Below are 15,694 nucleotides of genomic sequence, written 5' to 3' on the forward strand. Positions count from 1 at the left end.
GGCAGAAGGTGGGGTGGGAACTCGGTGGAGGGGAGCTATGGGGGGAAAAAGGAGAAACAATTGTAATAATCTGAATAAAGATTTATTTAAAAAAATTAATACTTAATAAGTTAAATTGGCAAGGAGATAGAGAAAAGTTACTTCAGGAGACTACAAATCAGAGTCTCCAAAAGCAACATTTGTTTGCCTGTGGGGAATTTTTTTTGTACTTAGTTATCATCGTATTTATGGTTGTGAAAAGTAACAATTGATTTCAGACTTGAGTTTCCCTGATTTCTTCTTTAGATGCTATTACTAATATAAACTTTATAGTTTGTTTTTAAGAGAAAATAGATGTACTTACATCTATTCAAAAATAGAAAAAAAATGCTTGTTTGAAAGTGGTAACTGTCATAATTTGGATCTTGTGGTTTTTTTTTCCCCTGCAGCCACTGAACTATGAGAAAAAGAAGTCTTACACCCTCAACATAGAAGGAGCAAATACACACCTTGATTTTCGCTTCTCTCACTTGGGTCCCTTTAAAGATGCCACCATGCTAAAGATCATTGTCGGGGATGTGGATGAACCGCCTCTCTTTTCCATGCCCTCCTACATCATGGAAGTCTATGAAAATGCCAAGGTTGGAACTGTCGTTGGCGCAGTTTTGGCACAAGATCCTGACAGTGCAAACAGCTTAGTAAGGTAAGGTTTGCTTCAAAATTTTAGACGTCTAAATATTTTGATTGTGTCACAGTAATTTAAAATTTATAAGATAATACTTAAATATGTTATATCTGTTATTTTTCTATTATTACAATTAAATTATATTACTGATATTTTATCTGAGTCATGTAGTAGATGGGTTTCTGTCAAATGAAGAATATATGTAGCTATATCCATGAGTATATTTTTGACCACACAGATTAGTTTTTCCACTTGACTTAATAGATATGGATATAATTCATTGGAGACATTTATAGAACTTAAGTTGAGAAACCTTGATCCCTTAGTGATAGGAAATATAGATATAGTACAAAAGGGGAGGGGGTTGGGAATAAGGCTTATCTGCCTCCGGGTTCTGACACAATAGCTGTGTTCCTTTAGGAAATCATCCATCCTTACATGTAAAAGGAAAAATGACTATCAGGTATTATGAAAAAGCATTAAGCATTGTGTATAAAGTGTTAAGCAGAGTGGCCTGCACCTAGTAGTCATTTAATAACTGTCAACTGGTTCAAAGCTGACTAGACACTGACGCTATAGGACAGCATGTGGGAATTCTGGAGTCTTGACTGACTAGCTGTGTGATCTGATAGAGTTTTTCAACCTTGGAATGTTAATTCCAAATATATGAACAAGGAATAATAATACTGCATAAATATGCTGATATAATTAGATTAGATGTATACAAAGTAATTAGCACAGTCAGTAAGTGCTCAGTAAATATTTTATTATGTTAGTACCAGTATGTCATGCAGTGGAGATTATTAAAATGTTATTGTATAATCAGAAAGGTTTTTTTTTTGGTCTCAATTATAACAAAATCAAAGACTGCATACAGAAGAGTCTTTGGTTACCCTGAATTTATACCCTTGGGAAGTTGGAAAGTCTTAATAAATCTGTCAGCTTTTTCCCATATTTATTCTGATTCTCTTGAGTTCTCATTTATTTTTTAATTGTTTTTAATGTTTTTTATTGATTTTGAGAGAGAGGGGAAGGGAGAGGGATAGAGAGATAGAAACATCGATGAGAGAGGAACATCATCAATCACATCATCAGTCTGCTGACTCCTGCATGCCTCCTACTGGGGATCAAGCCCGCAACCCAGGCATGTGCCCTGACCAGGAATCAAACCTGCAACCTCCTGGTTCCTGGGTTGATGCTCAACCGTTGAGCCACACATGGCAGAGCGAGTTCTCATCTATTTTAACAAAAGCTAATAGAGTAACCATTTCCATTGGTATCTACATAATGTTTGTAAAGGCTCTCAATTTCCTTTTATGTAAGCATGATTGTTTCAGCTTAAAAAAAGAAGTCCACAGTACCTATGCATTGAGAGAACCAATGTTATGTGCACAAATGTATGTATTCAACAATCCTGCTTTATCTATGAGTGTAGAAGGAGTACCCTGTCAATTGGTACCCTCTCTCACACTGAGAGCAAGAGCTGGGCACTGTTTGAAGAAGCAGGATGGGCAGGTACACAAAACAGTATGCATCAGCCCAGTTATAGAAATTGATATGTAAGGAATGGAAGTAAGAGATGACATAATTAGTTTTCCAACCAGAGGAAAGCTTGCTATGCTTTAGCATTACATAGAATGCCATCTATATATATCTACATATATAAGAGCCTAAGTGACCGAATGACCAAACAACCGGCCGACCGGTCGCTATGACATGTACTGACCTTCAGGGGGAAGACGCTCAATACAGGAGCTGCCCCCTGGTGGTCAGTGTGCTCCCATAGTGGGAGTGCCACTTAGCTGACCCACGGGCACAAGACGCAGGGCTCACGGCTTGCCACCGCAGCCTGGAGACCTCAGCGGAGCTGCAGCGAGCCTACTGAACAGCAGCGATGGTGTGGAGGCAGGCGCAATGGGGCCGGGATGAGCAAGAGTGGCTTTCAGGAATGGCAGGCGGCTTTGGACTGCTGGTTTCGGCCCTCTCCCCACAGGCTATGCCAGGGGACCCCTTCGGGTGCATGGGCCTCTAGTTTTTAAATGACATTTCTGATACTCAACAGTAAGTTTAATTTGTTCAACCAGATTTAAAACTGCAGCATTGAAAAGGATATTTGCAAATATGGCCCATTTTTTACCAAAAGGAGCCAACACCTAAATATTTCATGCTATTAGTTTCACATAAAGTATTTTATAAACTTTAATAAGACTTTTTTTTTAATATTAAGATGCTAATGATGTAGTCTGTACCTTTTTTTTCTTTTATTTTTTTTATTTTTTATTTTTTTTCAAATTTTTATTAAGGTATTATATGTGTATATATCTTACCATTGCCCCCCACCCCCACCCCACTCCCATACATGCCCTCACCCCCCAATGTTTTGCATCCGTTGGTTACTCTTATATGCATGCATACAAGTCCTTCAGTTGATCTCTTATTTCCCCCACCTCTCCCTAACCTTACCGCTGTAATTTGACAGTCTGTTTGATGCTTTACTGCCTCTGTAACTATCTTTTTGTTCATCAGTTTATAATGTTTTGCATTATCCCCAAATGAGTGGGATCATGTGGTATTTTTCTTTCATTGACTGGCTTATTTCACTTAGCATAATGTTCTCTAATTCCATCCAAGTGCCTACAAATGGTAGTAATTCCTTCTTTTTTATGGCAGCATAGTATTCCATTGTGTAGATGTACCATAGTTTTCTGATCCAGTCATCTGCTGATGGGCACCTAGGCTGTTTCCAAATCTTAGCTATTGTAAATTGTGCTGCTATGAACATAGGGGTGCATATATCCTTTCTGATTGGTGTTTCTGGTTTCTTAGGATATATTCCTAGGAGTGGGATCACTGGGTCAAATGGGAGTTCCATTTTTAGTTTTTTGAGGAAACTCCATACTGTTCTCCACAGTGGCTGCGCCAGTCTGCATTCCCACCAGCAGTGCACGAGGGTTCCTTTTGCTCCGCATCCTCGCCAACACTTGTCGTTTGTTGATTTGTTGATGATAGCCATTCTGACAGGTGTGAGATGGTATAGCATTGTCGTTTTGATTTGCATCTCTCGGATAATTAGTGACTTTGAGCATGTTTTCATGTGTCTCTTGGCCTTCCTTCTGTCTTCTTTCGAAAAGATTCTATTTAGGTCCGTTGCCCATTTTTTTATTGGATCATTTATCTTCCTTTTATTAAGTTGTATAAGCTGCCTGTAGATGTTGGAAATTAAACCTTTATCAGTGATACCATTTGCAAATATGTTCTCCCATACAGTGGGGTTTCTTGTTGTTTTGTTGATGGTTTCTTTTGCAGTGCAAAAGCTTTTTATTTTGATGTAGTCCCATTTGTTTATTTTCTGTTTGGCTTCCATTGCCCTAGGGGCAGTATCAGTGAAAAAGTTCTTTTGGCATATGTCTGAGATTTTGCTGCCTGTGGATTCCTCTAGTATTTTTATGGTTTCCCGTCTTATATTTAAGTCCTGTATCCATTTTGAGTTTATTTTTGTGTATGGTGTAAGTTGGTGATCTAGTTTCATTTTTTTGCATGTATCTGTCCAATTTTCCCAACACCATTTATTGAAGAGACTGTCTTGACTCCATTGTATGCTCATGCCTCCTTTGTCAAATATTAATTGCGCATATTGGTTTGGGTCGATATCTGGATTCTCTATTCTATTCCATTGATCTATATGTCTGTTCTTGTGCCAGTACCAGGCTGTTTTGAGGACAGTGGCTTTGTAATACAGCTTGAAATCTGGTATTGAGATCCCTCCTACTTTATTCTTCTTTCTCAGGATTGCTGTGGCTATTCGGGGTCTTTTTTTATTCCAGATGAATTTTTGGAGAGTTCTTTCTAGGTCTGTGAAATATGCTGTTGGTATTTTAATGGGGAGTGCATTGAATCTATAGATTGCTTTGGGTAGTATGGACATTTTGATGATGTTGATTCTACCAATCCATGAACATGGTATGTTCTTCCATCTGTTTACATCTTCCTCTATCTCTTTTTTCAGTGTCCTGTAGTTTTCCGCATATAGGTCTTTTACCTCCTTGGTTAGGTTTATTCCTAAGTATCTTAATTTTTTTGGTGCGATGGAGAATGGGATTGCTTTTTTAGTCTCTCTTTCTGTAAGTTCACTGTTGGTGTATAGAAATGCCATAGATTTCTTGGCGTTAATTTTGTATCCTGCTACATTGCTGAATTCATTTATTAAGTCTGTTAGTTTTTTGATGGAGTCTTTCGGGTTTTTTATGTACAATATCATGTCATCTGCAAATAAGGACAGCTTTACTTCTTCTTTTCCAATTTGGATGCCTTTATTTCTTCTTCTTGTCTAATTGCAATGGCTAATACTTCCAGTACTATGTCAAACAGGAGTGGTGAGAGTGGGCATCCTTGTCTTGTTCCTGTTAGGGGAAATGGTTTTAGTTTTTGCCCATTGAGTATGATGTTAGCTGTGGGTTTATCATATATAGCTTTTATTATGTTGAGGTATGATCCCTCTATTCCCACCTTGTTGAGAGTTTTTATCAAGAAAGGGTGTTGAATTTTGTCAAATGCTTTTTCTGCATCAATTGATATGACTATGTGATTTTTATCTTTCAATTTGTTTATGTGATGTATCACATTTATTGATTTTCGGATATTGTACCATCCTTGCATTCCTGGAATAAACCCTACTTGGTCATGGTGTATGATCTTTCTGATGTACTGCTGGATCCGATTTGCTAGAACTTTGTTGAGGATTTTGGCATCTACATTCATGAGGGATATTGGCCTGTAATTCTCTTTCATTGTGTTGTCTTTATCTGGTTTTGGTATTAGGGTGATGCTGGCTTCATAGAAAGAGCTTGGAAGTGCTCCTTCCTCTTGAATTTTTTGGAATAGTCTGTGGAGGATAGGTTTTAGTTCTTCCTTGAATGTTTGGTAAAACTCTCCTGTGAAGCTGTCTGGCCCCGGGCTTTTGTTTGCCGGAAGCTCTTTGATGACTGCTTCAATTTCTTCCATAGTTACTGGCATATTGAGCTGTTTAGATTCTTCTTGATTGAGTTTTGGAAGGTTATATTTTTCTAGGAATCTGTCCATTTCCTCCAGGTTGTCCAGTTTGTTGGAATAGAGTTGTTCGTAGTATTTTTTAACAATCCTTTGTATTTCGGCGGGATCTGTTGTTATTTCACCTCTTTCATTTCTGATTTTGTTTATTTGGGTCCTCTCTCTTTGCTTCTTGGTGAGCCTGGCTAGAGGTTCATCAATCTTGTTTATCCTTTCAAAGAACCAGCTCTTGGTTTTGTTGATCTTTTGTATTGTTTCTTTGGTCTCTATGTCGTTTATCTCTGCTCTGATCTTTATTATTTCCTTCCTTCTGCTTACACTGGGCTTTTCTTGTTGCTCTTTTTCTAACTCTTTGAGTTGTTGGGTTAGGTAATTTATTACCATTGTTTCTTGTTTTTTGCAGTAGGCTTGCAGAGCTATGAACTTCCCTCTCAAGACTGCTTTCGCTGTGTCCCATAGATTTTGGATTGTAGTGTTTTCATTGTCATTTGTTGCCATGATGTTTTTTATTTCTTCTTTGATCTCTCTGGTAACCCAGTCATGGTTTAATAGCATGCTGTTTAGCCTCCATGTGTTTGATTTCTTTGGGTTGTTTTTATTGTAGTTGATTTCCAGTTTTATGCCCCTGTGGTCTGAGAAGATGCTTGATATGATTTCTATCTTCTTGAATTTGAAGAGACTTTGCCTATGTCCCAACATATGGTCTATCTTTGAGAATGACCCATGTGCACTTGAGAAGAATGTATATTCTGTGGCTTTGGGGTGAAATGTTCTAAAGATGTCAATTAATTCCATCTGGTCTAGTGAGTCATTTAGGATTGATGTTTCTTTGCTGATGTTTTGTTTAGAGGATTTGTCAAATGGTGATAGTGGGGTATTAAAGTCTCCTACTATGATTGTATTGCTGTCAATCTCTCCCTTGATATCCTCCAGGAGTTTTTTTATGTATTTGGGTGCTCCTGTATTGGGTGCATATATGTTTACCAGAGTTATTTCTTCTTGTTGGATTGCTCCCTTTAGTATTATGAAGTGGCCTTCCTTATCTCTTGTTATGTCCTTCAGTTTGAGATCTAATTTGTCAGATATAAGTATTGCTACCCCAGCTTTTTTTTCAGTTCCATTTGCCTGGAAAACCTTTTTCCATCCCTTCACCCTCAGTCTGTGTGCATCTTTTTTTCTGAGGTGGGTTTCTTGTAGACAGCAGATATATGGGTCATGTTTTCTTATCCAATCCATTACCCTATGTCTTTTGATTGGGGCATTTAATCCATTTACATTTAAAGTTATTATTGATAGGTACTTATTTGTTGCCATTCCTATTCTTTACACCTGTGTTCCTTCTTCGCTTCCTATTTCTTTTTTTTTTTTTACAGCAGACCCTTTAGCATTTCTTGCATTGCTGGTTTGGTGGTAATAAATTCCCTTAGTCCTTTTTTGTCTGTGAAGCTCCTGATTTCACCTTCAATTTTGATTGATAGCCTTGCTGGGTACAGTATTCTTGGATTCAGACCCTTCCTTTGCATGACTTTGTATATTTCATTCCATTCTCTTCTGGCCTGATGAGTTTCTGTTGAGAAATCAGTTGCTAGTCTGATGGGGGTTCCTTTGTATGTAACTTTCTGTCTCTCTCTTGCTGCTTTTAAGATTCTTACTTTGTCGTTGGTGTTTGCCAATTTAATTATAATGTGCCTTGGCGTCGGTCTTTTGTGGTTCATTTTGCTTGGGACTCTGTGAGCTTCTTGGATTTGTGTGGGTTTTTTCTTCTCTATATCAGGGAAATTTTCTGTCATTATTTCTTCAAAGAGATTTTCTATTCCTTGCTCAGCTTCCTTTCCTTCTGGAACCCCTATTATGCGGATGTTGTTTTGTTTCGTGTTGTCCCAAAGTTCCCTTAGGCTCTCCTCCTGCCTTCCAAATTTTTTTTTCTAGAAGTTGCTCTACTTCGGTATTTTTTTCCATCTTGTCTTCTAGCTCACTGATGCGGTCCTCTGCTTCTTCTAGTCCAGTCTTGATGCTTTCTATTGAGTTCTTTACAGCAGCGATGTCATTATTCATTTCTTCTTGGTTCTTCTTCATTTCCTCTTGGTTCTTGCTCATATTGTCGAATTTGAATTCCATTCTTTTCAGCCACCTTATGACCATTTCTCTGAATTCTTTTTCTGGAAGGTTGCTTGCCTCCATTTCATTTACTTCCTTTTCTGGTGATGCCTGCTTTTCTTTCATATGTGGGCTGTGTCTTTGTCTCCCCATGGTCTCTCTTCTCTGGGTGTCTGGTTATGTAGTTCTCTCTCTCCTGCGTTGATTTAAAGGCACAAAATACAGCACTACCAGGTACAACACACAGGGCACTGAACAGAAAAATATTCACGATATTAATAACCTCCAATAAAGGTGACCACCAGAGAAAGGCAAATTAGGGGATAGGAGAGAAAGAAGAAGAGGAAAAAGAAAGAAAGAAGAAGAAAAAAAAAGGAGTGTCAAAATAAAATTGGGAAAAGGGAAAAAAAGAAGAAAAAAAAAGTAAGAGAGACAAGAAAGAGACTAATAGAGAAAGGGAAACAGACTATATATATTGGGGATAAAACTCCTATAGAACAATCACTTATTCCAGCAAATGCCAGCAACAAGTACCTGGGGATTAATACAAACTACAACACCAACTAATATTGAGTGAGGCAAGGGAAAACAGAAGCACTAAACAAACAAAAAAATAAACAAAAGAAGAATAAGCAAAACAATCTCACAAAAAAGCATAAAAATTCGATATAATCTACATTCAAGTGAACAACAACAAAAGGACAGAGAGAAAAACAATTTTTTGGATAGTTAAGGCAGCGAAGAGAGAGGTGTGTATGGACTTGGAGCAGGGGATTGGAGATTAGATATATAAGTAGGGTGAAATTTTAACAGGGGGTAAACAGAAAGAATAGGGAAAATCTAAAGCAGGAAAGGGGTAAGATAAACAGGACACCGAAAAGGGAAAAGTGAGGAAGAGAGTGATGGCATAAAGGTAGAGTTGAGATAGAGTAAAATGATGCTAAAGGAAAGATAAAAATAGAATGTAGAACATTAATCCCAAAACAAAATGAAGAGAAAATAAAATGACACTTAAAAAAAAAAAAAGATAAAATAGCAGTAGTAATAATACGGATTGAAAATAAAAATGTAATAATTAAAAAGGTAAAATCAAGTGAGGAAAAAAGAAAAAAATTAGTTTCTTGAGTAAAAGATGCAAAAAATGAAAATAAAAAAATAAAAAATAAAAATAAAATGTGGAGTAGTGAAGGTCATTCACTTCCTCTGTTGTTCTGTTTGGCACGCCTGTTTCTCAGTCCGGACAGTATTGCAGTTCCCTGCGTTCCACTGCTCTTCAGTGTTGTAAGCCAGTCCTGATTTTAAGCAGGTGATGTGTCTTAATTCGTATTCCTTTATTTTTGATTACACAAGAGTCAATTTGTGATTCAGCCCCTGGGTGGCAGTGTTTCTGCATTGACTTCCGGGTTTATCTATGGCCTCTCTAGGGAGTGTTAGAGCCTTCTTTCCCTGTGGCGCTCACTACCGGTTTGTGGGAGTGGGCTGCCTCAGAGCTGGCTCTCCGATGGTCACTCCCTGCTCCAATCCCCAGGCTCCAGAAAAACAACTTTCCCCTGCAGTCTCCCAGGGTGTCCCCAACTGGGTGATCCTATGTATTGGGCTTAGTAATCAGAAGCAAGAATTTCAAGAGGAAAAAGCCCAAGTGTGCGCACTCCGTGGCTGCGCGTAAGACTAGCACACCCCTAAAATTCTTAGGGTGTCCCTGCACTTCAGATCAAAATGGGTTGCTTTTTAGAGAGCCCTTCTGTTAGCAGCTCTGAGGACCCCCTTCCACAATCACAGATCACGCCAGCCCCAACAGCCACGGATTTTTCTAGGCACAGACTTCCCTGGTCCTCCAGCTCCCGCAAAACGCACGTTCCTCTCTCGCGCAGCCTGGACCAGAGACCTCACCTTATCCTAGGCGAAATCTGACCTTTCCGTGGTGGAGTGTAGAGCTCCTCTGAACCCGTGTGTTTGCGCCAATTGGGGAGCGTTGTTCTGGGGCTCGCAGCTGTTCCGTGGGTGCCGCAGTTGTGGATTCTCAGGCTTCCGATAAGCTCCACTTTCCGGTTCCAGATGGCGGAGACTCTGAGTCCAAGCCCGCAGCTCCGGGAAGGGACCCAGCCGCAGTGGGAGCTGCCAGGTCAGGGGAACCCCGCCTAGCAGTCTCCCACCTTCTTCTGGAGTTCAGCTGTCACCCAACTTGCCAACAAACACTCCTAGTGCGACCCTCAGCTGTTCTTTCTTTCTGCTCCGGGACAAGGCTCGGAACACGTCTGTCTATTCCGCCGCCATTTTTTTCTCCTGGTAGTCTGTACCTTTTAATTGAAAGAGGTGGGAGGAACATTCAGTTTTAAAAGTGATATTTAAAGCACCTTATTTGATTATTACAATAGTCCTTATGATAAAGAAATTAGCTCATGCACACAACAGCAGCAGCAGTTTGAAGTCCAGTGGAGAAATAAACTTGAAAAAATCGCATTCTTTGATAGGGTGATAAAGATATGAATGTGTGCATGAAAAAAAAGTGCACAAAATCTTGTCGACATAATGAGTTGAAGATTGTAAGGTTCAAAACCCAGGTTAAGGATGAGACAGATGAAGAATAGAGAAAATCAATGTAGTTTTTGTGTATATCAGGAGCATAGGTTACCTGTGTGTGAAGGGCAAGTGCTGAGATTGTAGAAAGAAGTTAGACAGAGACCATGAAAAGGCTTTGTGCTGACATCTTTGAAATTTATCCTGCAGCAATATCAGTGGGGAAGAGAAGAAAGGACAAAGTATGAGCCATTATAATCAAAGCAATGATGGGAAGATTTACAATTCAAAATAAATAATAATGAATTTTTTAAATGCTATGAAGAGTGGCATCTATGTGCCCAAAGGGTAGGTCAGAGAAAGAAACATTAAGGTCAGGGACAAACTACTTTCACCGTTGCTAGGTAGATGCCAACATATCCCAAAATACCCATACCACATAGATCAGTGGCTCTCATGCAAAGTTTCCCCACTAGAGGACATTTGACAATGTCTAAAGACATGTTTGGTTGTCACAACTGGGTGAGGAATGCTAGCTACCTCTGAGTGGAGACCAGGGATCGTGCTCACAACCAAGAATTATCTGGTCCAAACTATCAGTAGTGCTGAGGTTGAGAAACCTTGATACAGAGGAAACTAAACTGGCTGGTCCACTGGTAAAACTGGAGTGCTAATTATACTCAGGGAAAGAGATTTTGAAAAGAGATTTTGGGGGAATGTATACCAATGAGTATGTTTCATATACATTCACAGTCATGTAATATTTCAACCTATACACTTTTTAATAAAATAAATTATTTATGTATAATTGATTGTCCCATGATATTATTAATTGCCTCAGCAATTTCTCTGTACTATTGGGAGTATTAATTGAACACCTGCCATTTAATTGAACATCCCACTTGTTGGGATGCAAAGATGATTGGTGTATTGACTCCAAATGCTAATATTGAGAACAAATCCATTAGCATATACATTATTCTTTCTGCTTTGTTTTGGTTAGACAACCAAAATAAATCCTTCTAAAGCTACCTTAAAATAATTAGATTCCTTGGCTGCTTTTGCCAGGTATCATTTACATAATATTTATTCTTGATTTCAATAAACGTATGTCATTCACATGGGCCTCTGGGTGCAAACAGTGAATAAAAAACAGAAAACATTAACAAACACAAAAGCAAGCCTTATACTTTCACCTTTCTTGGGGACTAAACATTTGTACTAATTAAGGAAAAATGCAGTGAAAAGATGTACCTTGCCATGTGCCCTGAAATGCAATTAACTCCAAGTCTGTAGAATTGATAATGAAAGGGAGTTTGAGTCTTTCAGGCATTTGTGAAAAGCTTCCTGACTTCAGTCTTTTGTATTTCAATTTTCTAAATTATTAGTAAGACTCTTCAGATTTCTAAGAGTATACCATGCCTAGCTTTTGTCTCTTTCAACTCAAAACAAGAATGTGCAATTGGCAGCAGTATAATCACCACCTTTTAAAAAAGTAAAATCAGAACCAGGCTATTTACCTGCAATGAAGAAACCCTCAATTTAAGCAGGCTGCATTCAATTGCTGGCATGCTGCAAATGGAAATCAGAAACCCCCCAGTAGCTGTGGAGAGATGAGCAATATCCTATCTAATAAAGAGGGAATATGCTAATTGACCCTCACGCCATCCCAAAGATGGCGACGCCCATAGCCAATAAGGAGGGCATATGCTAATTGACTGCCCCACCCTCAAAGATGGCAGCGCCCACAGCCACAAGATGGCGGCGCCCAGTCCCCTCAGCCCCACCAGGGTGGCAGGCGTGCAGCAAGGCTGGGCCCACTCCGCGCGCCTGCCTCTGGAGTCCCCCAATCCCCTCAGCCCCCCAACTGCCCAGGGCTGGCCCAAGGCGCAGTCAAGCCTCGGATGGCGGCTGCCCAACCGCCCAGGCCCAGCCTGAGGCTCAGGTAACCAGGGCCGGCCGAGGCTTGCACTGCAGGCTGTGGCAGCAGCAGAGGTATGATGGGGGTGTCGCCTTCCCCTGATCACCAGGTTGCCTCCCACCCCTGAGGGCTCCCAGACTGTGAGAGGGAGCAGGCCAGGCTGAGGGACCCCCCTCCAGTGCATGGGTTTTCATGCACTGGGCCTCTAGTATTTATATATTTTAATCTTACCTGAGGTTATGTCTTTATTGATTTTTTTTTTTTTTTAGAGAAAGAGGAGGGAGGGGAGAGAGATAGGGAGAAACATCAATGTGGGAGAGAAACACTGATTGGTTGTCTCCATACAGGACCCAACAGGGGATGAAATCCACAATCTGGGTATGTGCCTTGACTGGGAATAGAACCAGCAACCTTTAGGTGTACAGGACAATGTGCCAACGAACTGAGCCATCTGGCCAGGGAGAGATGAACAATCTTTGGTTGTACAAGCAGAGCTAGAGAGCTTTCTGGAAATGTGATCTTGTGACTATTAAAAATAGTGATCATTTACGGCTTGTTATCTGTGAGCTGGGGGCTTTAGATAGCATGCCAAGAACCTGTGTAAGAGCTCTAAGGGGTCTCCAGATGAAGAAACGAAAGCTCAAAATGTTCAGTAATTTGGCCAATTTACATAGTGATAAAGTGGCAGATTCGGAATTTAAATCCAGTTTTGTTTTACCCCCAAAACATTTGTTTGTTTGTTTGTTTGTTTGTTTTTAAAGCCAGAATACCAGGCCTCTTTTTTTTTAACCAGGCCTCTTATATATTTCAACAACAACTTCTAATAATAATAGTCATAAACAATTGCATTTGTACAAGTCAAGGATCACAAAGTAACAAACAGACTGATGTTTTACATGGTCAGAAAGCCATCGAGTAAAGCCAGGACCTCAGGTCTACTATTTGGATGCATTTCATACACTGGAAAAATGAGATGATGAAAAGAGTCAAGCCTCTTTTTATAGTACAACATATGGTAGTAAATGTTATACTACTAAAACATATAGTGCTTGATTGAGTTCAACACAGAGAAATCATTGAAGACCTCAATTAACAATTTCACACAGGAGGAAGAGCTTTAGTGTGAATCTATTCAGGCGTCCTCAAACTATGGCCCACGGGCCGCATGCGGCCCCGAGGACATTTATCCAGCCCGCCGGGTGCCACTACCTGTCCTGCTTGGCAGCCGACTCGTCCCGGGCCTGCGCATAGGAATTTGTTCATAGTTTTTTTTTTAAACTATAGTCTGGCCCTCCAACGGTCTGGGGGACAGTGAACTACCCCCCTGTTTAAAAAGTTTAAGGACCCCTGATCTATATATACATTCTGAATCTATAAATACATTCTACCATCCTAACTTCTTTCCACTCTGATTTAAAATCTGCATTTATCTATATATTTACTTATTGTTGATAACGTTTTTATGGTTTCTTTGTATAACTTTAAAGCAATCAGAAGGAAATAACAAATATTGTGCTTAATTGTTTCAAATGTTCAACATGACACTATTTAGGAAGCAATAGTCCATTTATATGCTAACATTAGGAATAAAATTGTGACTAAAGTTGAAAATATATGCCAAATTAAAAAAAGAATTCTAAAGTATCATTTAAAAAAATAAGAGTTGCAGAGAATTAGGAGTGTTTACTCTGCCTATTTTGAGTTTACTTGTAGCCTCAATGAGCAAATGCCCCCAGTTATAATCACTGCATTCTTTATTTTTGTTTTCTTTTTTTTTTTCCATCACCATTATCCTCCCTGTGCCCTCTTCCACTTCCACCTACCCCCATCCAGCCCCACAATCACCACACTGTTGTCCATGTCCATGAGTTCTTTATTTATTTTTCTTTTTTGACTGCATTATTTTTGGTGTGTTTTTGTTGTTATTTTATGTTTCTCTGAAATATTCACATAGCTCATGATGAGATGGGAATTAGAAATACCACATTAATATTAAATGTTAAGAACAGCAAAATTAAGAGATATTTGAGAATAATAAGAAGGTTATATTGCAAAGTTCAACATAAAAAAACACATAATTAAGAAGGTTTGAATATAGGATTCAAACTTTTGAAAAGAAAAAGAATAACCAGAAATTTTTTCAAAATATATTCATGTTAAAGATATCATCTGATATATGTTTATTCTATAGGCCAAATTTGCTTATAAAAGTTTAATTTATTGAAAATCTAGTATAATTTAATTGGACCCTTAATGGCAAGCTTAATATACCCTGATCGAGACTGTCATTGCCTTCTTCTTTATTTAATTATTGCTGTTCTTTCTCTTTATTTATTTTTATTTTTTTCATTACCATTTATTCCCCCTATATCCTCCTCCACTTCCACCTACCAACCTACTCCCCGCACCCATAATCACCACATGGTTATCCATGTCCCTGAATGAGTTCTTTCTCTCTTTTTTTCTTTTTTGCTCAGTCTCTCTATCCCCCTCGTCCCCCCTCCCTCAGCTGTCAGCCTGCTGTCTATCTATGATTCTATTCCTAATTTACCTGTTAGTTCAGCTTGTTCACTAGATTCCACATATGAGTAAAATCATATTGTACTTGTTTTTCTCTGACTGGCTTATTTCACTTAGCATAATATTCTCCAGGTCCATCCATGCTATCTCAAAGGGTAAAATTTTCTTCTTTTTTATGGCTAAGTAGTATTTCATTGTATAAATGTACATAACTGTTTTATTCTCTTATCTACTAATGGACACTTGGACTGCTTCCAAATCTTGGCTATTGTAAATAACACTGCAATGAACATAGGGGTGCATATGTCTTTTAAATTAGAGTTTCAGGTTTCATTGGATAAATTCCAAGAAGTGGAATCATTGGGTCTTCTAATACAAAGGAGATAACTCGTTAAGGATGGTTAATACTAATCAAGTAAAGATACAGAGAAAGCAGTCTCCTACTTAAAACCAGAAGTCTTTGTCTATAACTTGCATTTTATAACTGTATCACATTCCATATAGCCAAGTTAGCATATTTACATGACTAAGAACTTTACTGCTAAATGTCATGCAGATATGACATTTGAGAATGTAAAAATGATTGAGAAAAACCCATTCCTATACAGAAGAAGATATCTGTAAACTGAGGACCAAATGGCTGGCTCCACATCCCACAGCTACTCCATCATAGAGATTCGATCAGAATATGGTCATTTCCATGCCTTAATAAAGGTACAGAACACCTGTAAACTTTTTCCCATTTTTTGGCTCAAATTCATCTAACAGCTTGGCATATAGTAGTGACCTTCCCAAATCACAGTCCTGACCCAGGAAGAGAGCTTAGTTTCTAGGTGGTCTGGTATCATTTAGCCCTGAATGAATAGCTAAATCCTGGCTTAGGGACACTCTTTTATTAGACTACTGCCTGGAGACTAAACATCCTAATA

General features: G+C 38.9%; 1 protein-coding gene across 13 annotated transcripts in view; it reads left to right on the top strand.

Moving 5' to 3' along the window:
• CDH18 (cadherin 18) overlaps positions 1–15,694 on the top strand; it is a 727,687-nt gene that overhangs the window by 660,657 nt on the left and 51,336 nt on the right. For all 13 annotated transcript variants that reach the window (XM_080682139.1, XM_080682135.1, XM_080682142.1 and 10 more), the window contains one exon: positions 429–682. In XM_080682139.1, the coding sequence (XP_080538265.1) occupies positions 429–682 (254 nt within the window). The remainder of the gene's footprint in view (positions 1–428; positions 683–15,694) is intronic.

This window comes from Plecotus auritus (genome assembly GCF_963455305.1).
Source record: "Plecotus auritus genome assembly, chromosome: 7".
NCBI lineage: Eukaryota > Metazoa > Chordata > Mammalia > Chiroptera > Vespertilionidae > Plecotus > Plecotus auritus.